At 37.7% G+C, this 9,778-nt stretch overlaps 1 protein-coding gene across 1 annotated transcript in view; it reads right to left on the reverse strand.

Moving 5' to 3' along the window:
- Window positions 1–9,778, reverse strand: part of RNLS (renalase, FAD-dependent amine oxidase) — a 400,690-nt gene that overhangs the window by 390,104 nt on the left and 808 nt on the right. The window contains exons 2-3 of the mRNA XM_006831435.1: window positions 9,004–9,109; window positions 7,907–8,049 (exon numbers count right to left, since the gene is read on the reverse strand). Coding sequence (XP_006831498.1) covers window positions 7,907–8,049; window positions 9,004–9,109 — 249 coding nt within the window. The remainder of the gene's footprint in view (window positions 1–7,906; window positions 8,050–9,003; window positions 9,110–9,778) is intronic.

Raw genomic sequence — 9,778 nt, forward strand, 5'->3', positions numbered from 1 at the left:
TTGCTATGGGTTAGAACTGACTCGACGGCAATTAACAACAGCAAAAATATTCCAAGCACTCACCTCCATATATATTACACCAATTAAGGAAACTGAAATCCAGATGTTGTGCCATGATTTAAAATCATAATCCTCAGACTCTTAAACTTGTCATCTTTCAGAGAAAGTACAAATTTCAAGAAGGATGTTAAGCAGTTCATTTTCCCCCCTGTAGTAATATAAAAAGGAATCCTGGCAGTGCAGTGGATTACAAGCTGCGCTGCTAACTTCAAGGTCAACAGTTCAAATCTGTCAGTCACTCTGTGGGAGAAAGATGAGACTTTCTGCTCATCTTTTTACAGCCTCAGAAACACTATACAGAGTCGCTAGGAGTTGGAACTGACTCAATGATACACAGCCACCATCACCATCAGTAATACAAGAACAATATTCTCTATCAAGATCCCTGGGTGTCACAGATTGTACTTGATTCTAACCTGGTGTGGCGCTATAGCATAAGCACTGGATGGCAAACCACAAGGTCAGCGGTTCAAACCTACCAGCAGCTCCTTGGAAACCCTATATGAGATCGCTTTATGTCTGAATCAACTTTACGACACTTCATAACAACAACTACTAACCTAAAGGTTTAGTTCAACTCTACCCAGAGGCATCTCAGAAAAAAAGGCCAGGCAATCTGCTTCCATAGAGATCCCAGCCAAGAAGACTCGATGAGCAATTCTCCTCTGTAACATACAGCGCTGTCAGAGTGGGGGCTGACTGCACACTAACAGGTTCATAATGATTGATTATGTATTCCTTATGGAAGGAATTTCAAACAGTAAAAAAGTTCTTCTCTAAGGGAATTCCAAGTCCTCATTAAGTACCTTCAGTAAGGATAACCAGAAGAGTAACCTCTCAATATTTTTCTTTTCAGGAGTGTCACAGGGCATTTTAATAAAAATTTGACTATTCGATACTGTCTCCTCTTTTAATCTGCAAGCTCCTGCCTCAGGAATTATGTCTGTCTTCTTCTGATATACAGCATATAATATAAATAGCACAGTACTTGGCACATGTTTGGTACTTCCATTAATACTTGTTTAAAAGAATGAGTTTTGGGTCATAAGCTCAAAAGCAAGAAAGCATAATTGAAGCTTAAAGAACCACTATGTATTAACAAAGGCAGGACCCATGTCTCTTATTTACCACTGTTTCCTTGTACATAATATTAATGGGTAATCCTGGTGTGGCACTATGTGTTAATGCGCTGGACTACAAGGTCAGTTTGAACCTCACGGTCAGTGGTTCAAGCTTACCCCTGCAACTCCTCAGAAACCCTGCACAGGGTCTCTATGAATAGAAACTGACTTCATGGCACTTAAACAAATTATCCACAGTTTGTGGATAATTATAAAGATAGGACAAGGTTAGGAAGATTTAACACATTTTACAAAGACAAATATGTTTCTGAAACATATTTATTCAGTTTTCTCCCCTGCCTTCATTCAATTTTAAAGAGTAAATGCAAATTTATGCTTCTGTAATAGCTAACCACAAATGTTTTTTAGTGAGCAACAGCTCAGACCTACTGAGATGGGCCTGAAAAACTGTGAACAATATCTAACTGTATACACTACTAAAAGTAACCAGAATGGTTAACCAGGTGTCACGCTATTCTCTGGCTTTTCTCTGAAGAACAATGTACGGATGAGTACCATGATCCCTTACCTAGGAAAATTTCGGAGGCAACTACTCTAATACTGGAATCCTGGTGTGGCATTGCAGGATAATGTGCTGGACAGCAAAACCAGTTTGAACTGCAAGGTCGGCAGTTCAAGTTCATCTGCAAGGTCAGATGTTCAAGCTCACCAGACGCTCCTTGGAAACCCTATATAAAGTCACTATGAATTAGAATTGACATGACAGCACTTAACAACTCTAATACCGATGCTTCTTACATCAGTATTAGACAGAAAACAGCACAAAAGTAAAAGGGAAAAAGGATAAAGGTCAATGTTACCCCAATGTCACCAATTTGAACCATCTTTTTGAAGAATTTCATTCTGCAACTTTGACAAATTATATTATACAAATTGACTTTTCAGATTGTTAACCAATTGCCTTTAAAAAGTACATGATATAACAAATGAAGGCAGCAACAGTCTTCCCTATTGCTAGTCCAAGTCAAATAAAAACTTTCCTTGTTTTCTGGACAATGAATCCATCTTCTTATAAATGATTAAATGGCATGGGGTTTTATTCAAATGCAAAAGGAATTGGCCCATCACTCTTCAAAGTTAGGCAAGAACTATGAGATGATCCATCTTCCATGTTGTATGCATTAAGAAATAAAATGCTATATTGAAGAACTGACCATCTGAATTATGGTGTTAGTGAAGAATACTGAATATACATAGATTGCCCGAAGAATAAATAAATCTGTCAGCCAGAATGCTCTTTTGAAGCAAGGATGGCAAGACTTTGTCTTGCTACTTTGAACAAATAATCAAGAAGGACCAATCCTTCGAGAAGAACATCATACTTGATAAAGTAGAGGATCAGTGAAAAAGAGGAAAACACTCACTAAGATGAACTGACAGGTGGCTACAACAATGGGCTCAAACATACCTACTATTGGAAGGATGGCACAGAACTGTTCTGTTATAAAGGAGGTTGCAATAAGTTGGAGATAATGTGATGACACCTAACAACAATACTCTAATAATCCCCTCCATTCAGGAAGGAACTAAACAATGACAAAGGGAAACTAGGGGAAGAGGGTTAGACATGGGTCTAAGGTTGCTATCTTGAGACATGTGTCTAGTGAGTGACATGTGGAACCAGGGTGGGATGGGATCCTTCTCTCATACTGTAGAAAAGAAGGCAGGATAAAACAAACACTAGGTCAGAGGGTACAGCATCTCTCATTGTCCATCATGGGCAATGTCCACTGGACTGTTGTTTCTGTTATCGCTAAGTGTTCTCAAGTCATTTCTGGCTCATAGTGACCCTGTATAGGGTTTCCAAGGATCCGCTGATGGGTTTGAACAACCAACCTTATGGTTAGCAGTCCTGCGCTTATCCTACAGTGCCACACCATGACTCTCAATATTCCAGCCCTAAGCTTGAATTTTTTCTTGAGTTATTTCAAGTTGAGAAATGCTGAGCATATTCTTCCATTTTACTTTTCTAACTCTAGGTCTTTACAAATTTCATAATACCACTTCAGTTTTTTGTCATCTCAAGTTGTCTTTTGAGATTTTCTGCTCAGTCCTTTTACGTCACCATTTCTTCCGTTTGCTTTAGCATCTCAACATTCAAGAGCAAGTTTCAGAGTCTCTTCTAGCACCCATTTTGTTTTTTTCTTTCTTTCCTACCTTTTTAATGATTTTTTTTTCTTTCTTCCTGTATGATGTTCTGATGTCATTAGTGCCTAGTGCATCAAATCTGTTCTTGAGATGTACTCTAAATTTATGTGAAATATCCTCAAGGTTGTATTTTGGCTCTTGTGGACTTGTTTTCATTTTCTTCAGCTTCAGATTGAACTTGCATATGAACAGTTGAAAGTCTGTTAGAAGGTCAGCCCTTGACCTTCTTTTGGTTGATGGTATTGAGCTTTTTAACGTCCCTTCTCGCATATGTAGTCAATTTCATTCTTGTGTATTTCATCCAGTGAAGTCAATATGTAGAGTTGCCATTAAGGTTGCTGGAAAAAGGTATTTGCAACGAATAAGTCACTAGTCTTGTAAAATTCTGTCATGTGATCTCCAGGATCATTTCTATCACCAAGGCCATATTTTTCAATTACTGATCCTTCCTCTTTGTTTCCAACTTTTACATTCCAATTACCAGTAATTACCAATGCATCTTGATCACATGTTTGATCAATTTTAGACTGAAAAAGTTAGCATTCTTTAATTTCATTATCTTTGGCTTTAGTAAATGGTATATAAATTTGAATAGTAGTTGTAATGGCTGGTCTTCTTTGTAAGCACATGGATTTTACACTATCACAGACAGCATTGTACTTCCAGATAGATCATGAAATGCCAAAAATTCATTTTTGACAATGAATGCAATGTCATTCCTCTTCAATTTGTCATTTGTAGCATAAAAATCCATATGCTTCTCTAATTCAAAATGTCAATACCAATCTATTTCAGCTCACTAATGCCTAGATTATCTGTCTTTACACATCCCATTTTATTTTTGATGACGTCCAATTTTCCTAGGATCATCTATCATATAATTAAAGTTCTGATTATTGATGGATGTTTTAAGCTGCTTCTCCTCATTTTGAGTTGTTCACCATCAGCAATTGAAGGTTCCAAAGCTTTGCTCCATTAACATCATTAAGGTCATCTCTATTTTGATCTTCCCCAGGTGTATTTTGAATGCGTGCTAACCTTAGGGTCCCATCTTCTGGCACTATATCAGACAATGTTCCACTGCTATTCATAAGGTTTTCATTGGCAAAACATTCTTAAGTGGTCCACCTCTCCTTCTTCCTAGTCTGTCTTAAGTCTGGAAGCTTGACTGAAACCTGTCAACCACTGGTGACACTACTGGTATTTAAAATACCAGTGGCATAGCTTCCAGCATCACAGAAGCATACAAATCACCACAGCACAGCAAAGTGATAGAAGAGTGGTGGATCTCATAAATTGTTGTCATGTGCCACTGAGTGATCACCAATAGTGATCCTATGTACAACAGAACGAAACACTGCATGGTCCTGTGTCATTCCCACAACTACTGCCACACTTGAGCCAATTGCTGCTGCCACTATACCAATTTATTTCATTGAGGGTTTTTCTCCTTTTCGCTTACCCTCTACTTAACCAACCATGATGTCTTTCTCCAGGGATTGGTCCCTCCTGATAACGTGTCTGAAGTATAAGAGATGAAGTCTCTAAGAAGCATAACTGTACTCCTTCCAACACAAATTTGTTTGTTCTTCTGGCAGCCCATGGTACTTTTAATATTCTTCTCCAACACCATAACTCAAATACATCAATTCTTCTACAGTCTTCCATATTCACTGTCCAATTTTCACTTGCATACGAGGCTCTTGAAAATATCGTGACTTGGGTGAGGCACACCTTGGTCTTCAAATTGATACCTTTGCACTTAAACACTTCGAAGAGGTCTTGTGCAACAGATTTGCCTAATGCAATACATCATCTGATTTCTTGACTGCTGCTTCCATGAGTGTTGATAGTGAATCTAAGCAAAATGAAGTCGTTGACAACTTCAATCTTTTCTCTGTCTATCATGATGTTATTACCATCATGATAAATATCACTAAATAAATGATAGCTAGAATAGCATTTGTTATGTTGATATTCCCCTACCTCAGCAGCAATGATAACTTAAAAAATGAACAAATATAAGCACAGCAATAGAAAATCATGTTTGAGTCGATCAAGGAGAAGATTGTATTTAATGAAGAAAGAAGACAATTGCTAAGATAGATGCCAGTAAATACAGTTTTCTCCATAATATGGTTAATGTGAACTTATCAAACAATTACAAAAGGTCAAGAGGCCAGTGTCTATCTACCTAAGACTTTACTGCTTGTTCTGGGAGACTGGCCTTGTTAAATAGTGGCTTTAGAGGTTTATATTTATTCTAAAGCACACCTGATTAGACAATAGCCCATTGTCCACTACTTTCCGTGGAAATGTGGACTCAATCTGAGCCACTACTAGTTGGTCCATCAGAGTGTAGAGTTGTGAACTTAACTAGACATCAAAAGTAGAATATTTAAAAAAATAACTTGTTAATTTGGTTTCTTCTGGACTGGAGACGTACATAGATCAGCATCATTCAAGTATACTATTTTTTAAACTAACATTTAAAAAGATATTACTATGTGCTTGGCTTAATAATGAGTTCATTATCTTCTTTACTTCTCATATTAATTTTCTGTAGTAGGTTATTACTCTCATCAATTAAGGAGCTACAATTAAGGTTATTACTCTCATTAATCGAGGTGAGGTGAAAATTATGAAGGAAAATAGATTTTTAAGTGTCACATACTAGCAAACTGTCATCATCCTGGGTGGAGAAATGGCCTATCCCAGAATAGCATTTATTATGTTTCATGCTGTTATTCAATCTCACTGGCCTTCCACATGCCCAGTATCAGAGATTCTGAGGGTTCTCAACAAGTAACATATGAAAAGTGTAATGGTTAGGATTCTGTGTCAACTTGACTAGCCAGGATTTCTAGAGGTTCAGCAGTTGGGATATGCTTACTCTCATGATGATGAAATCTAATACAGGTATAGTCAACTCTGATGAGCGGTTATGAGCAGCCAATCAATTAAAGGGATGCTTCCTTGGGGGTGTGGTCTACTCTCAGTATAATGGACTCTCTCCTCCACTGGGGACCTGGGACTCTACAAGTTTATTACGGCAATATACTAAACTTCTCTTTATATATACATACATATGTTTTATTGGTTTTGCATCTCTAGAAAACCTGGCCTAAGGCAAGCAGGAAGACTAAAATAGCAATTATTCTAAGAATTGATTATTAAAACAACTTCTCTGTCAGTACCTTTCCCATGTGATCTTGAATTGGATACTTAAATAAATTATGATTCATCAAGAAGCCTATGTCTGTTTAAAATAATAATATGGTTTATTATTTTTAAAAAGATTTAATTTCTGAAAAGCAAAGTACAGTTTTAAAGCATTCATAAGATATATAAGGAGCAAATGAAAATCCTAACAGAAAATGGACAAAGGTTATGAGTAAGATGTCCATGGGGGGTGGGGACGTGGGGTAAATGCAAAGAGACAATTAACAAAACAAAAGATATATATTGTTGCTGTTGTTGTTAAGTGCTGTGGAATCTGTTATAACCTATAGCGACCCTGTATAGGGTTTCCAAGGAGCAGCTGGTAAGCTTGAACCACTGACTTTGCAGTTCAAATGGCTTTGCAGTCTGATGCATTAACCCATAGCGCCACACCAGGACTCCCAAAGATATATATGTTGTTGTTGTTAACTGCTGTTGAGTCGATTCTGACCCATAGCGACCCTGTATAGGGTTTCCGAGGAGCAGCTGGTGAGCTTGAACTGCCAACCTTGCAGTTCAAACAGCTGTGCAGCTGGCGCATTAACCCACAGTGCCACACTCACTCATAATTTAGGAAATGCAAATCAAACCACAAAGACATCATTTTCAAGCTAACACATTGGCAAACAAATAAAAGTATCAGTAATAACCAGATGTGGAGAGAGAGGGTCCTCTGAGCTACTGATGCATAGAAAGTTGTTTCTTTTAATTTTTGTCAAATGTTAAGTGCATTTTAACAAGTTAAAAATTTGACATTTGACAAAACTTTTACATTGTTAGACACTCATCCCACAGATATACCAACAAAATCATGTCAAGATTTGGCATAGCAGCAATGTTCGTATTAGGAAAAAAATTAAAAAAAAAAAAAAGTCCTACTCCCAAACACCAAATGACCTAAATATTTTCCAGAGAGTTAATGATTAAATAAATGGTGATACATACTATCACGTGGAGTTGTGGTGTGGCACTGTAGGATTGGTACTGGACTGCTAACCACAGGTTGGCAGTTCAATCCCACCAGCTGCTTTTTGGACACCTTATACAGGGCCACTATGAACCAGAACCGACTTAATGGTATGCAACAACAATAACAATCTATCACATATGTTGTTGTTTAGTGCTACTGAGTCGTTTTCGACTCACCGTGAGCCTGAATAAGGTTTCCAAGGAGCAGACAGTGGGTTTAAACTGCTGACCTTGCAGTTCAAACTGACCTTGCAATCCAATGCTTATCCTACAGCGCCACACCAGGACAGTCATTATTTGAGTACGTGTATAATTTTTATTTTAAAATTCCAATATTTTAAGAGGAAGAAAAATCAGATTCCTACCTGATTCTTTTAAGTAATGCTTAATAATTGAAGAAACTCCTTGAGGTGCCACAAAGTTCGAGTCTCCATCTTTCATCACCATTCCTTTGATAGGAAAAGTCAGAGGCTTCAAAACACCATGTGCTAACAGTTCATCATAAAAACTGAAACGAATGAATATTTACATAATTTAAGCATATACTATGATTAGCTCTTAAAATACCATATTCTCTTTCAAGAAGTTTTAGAAGTTGTAATTTTAACTCATAACCAGCAACCTTCAGGGGACTGACTCAATGTATATTTTGTTAAATCAAATTAATAATTCAGATGGAGAACAGAAGTGTTTCAAGAATCCATAGACATTAGGTAAAGGTCTATTTCCACATGCATTTCAAAATCAAAGTCAATCAAAACAAACAGAAAACTATTCCCAGTTTACTCAGGTTAACCTTTTATTGCTAATACCACCAATGGCAGTATAACTTCGCTTTATTACAAGACAGGAGCCCTGGTTGCTTAGTGGGTTGCTTACCACAAGGTCAGCAGTTCAAACCCACCATCCACTCTGAGAAATTAAGATAAAGCTGTCTGCTTCCATAAAGATTTAGCCTTATAAACCCTATGTTGTTGTTGTTGTTAAGTGCCAACGAGTCAGTTCCGACCCATAGCGACCCTGTACAGGGTTTCTGAGGCTATAAATCTTTACGGGAGCATAAAGCCTCATCTTTCTCTCGCAGAGTGACTGGTAATCTTGAACTGCTGACCTTAAGGTTCGCAGCCTGATTTGTAACCACTACGCTATCAGAACTCCTTTATAAACCCTATGGGGCAGTTTTATTCCAGTCAAAATGGGTCACTATGAGTCAGACTCAACTCAAGGGCAGTGGGGGGGATGTTAGAAGAACAACATTAATGTTTTGTTTTGCTAAGTACCATTGAGTTGCTTCCTACTCAGAGTGGCCCTGTATAGGGTATCCAAGGGGCGGCTGGTGAGTTTGAACTGCCAACCTTGTGGTTTAAACAGACTTTGCGGTCCAGTGCTTTATCCCACAGCACCACTCCAGGACTCCACATACAACTAGTAATTCTGATTTCCCCCCTTTTAACTAACTCACCTTTGGTGTATTTTGGCATAATAAGGCGAGCAGGTGATGTACTGAGCACCCAAGTCAGCAGTGCACTGTGGATTCTGAGGACTGCTGGCCGTAGTCATTCGTCCCCCTTGAGTGAATCCAGAGGAAAATATTTTAGTGAAATGAGCCTTTTGGAATTGATGTAATTCACCATAAGTTTCCTCCAGGTTAATTACACATGTATTAGATTTTTTTTTTCTTCATATAATGGTTTGTTCATCTAAAATTTCCATGAGGTAGATAACAGTCAAATTGGTCACTGTGAGATTACAAAAAAGTAATAGTGAATACTGCAGCATTGTCCAACACAACATTTGGTGCATATATTTAGTAACGAACACAATGAAGGAATAAAATAACAGAAAATGAAGAATGAAATTCTCATAATGAACGAATGAACAAATGCTTTCTTCCACTCCTGCAGTCAGGTTTCATGAGAATATGGTAGTCACCTGCTTTTCAAGAGTTAGCTTTACACCACTTCGCTTTTGAAACACCTAGGCTAATACTTATTTTCCCTAAAGGGAAGAAATCTTAAAAGGATTTATGCTTTTGTGAAAAACAAACAAACAAAACAGGGAAAGTGAAACTAGCTTTTCAACATTTCCTTTACAGTGAGCCATTGAAGAGGCAGCGCACACCTCATGTATTGAGAGGCCTGAGTTGTTTCCCCGGGAACTACATTCAGCATCTCAGCATTCAACTATCAAGAGTTTTAAATTTTGTCCGTGAACACCATACACTAATGTTATTTTAG

Source organism: Chrysochloris asiatica, unplaced genomic scaffold (genome assembly GCF_000296735.1).
Source record: "Chrysochloris asiatica unplaced genomic scaffold, ChrAsi1.0 scaffold00003, whole genome shotgun sequence".
Lineage (NCBI taxonomy): Eukaryota > Metazoa > Chordata > Mammalia > Afrosoricida > Chrysochloridae > Chrysochloris > Chrysochloris asiatica.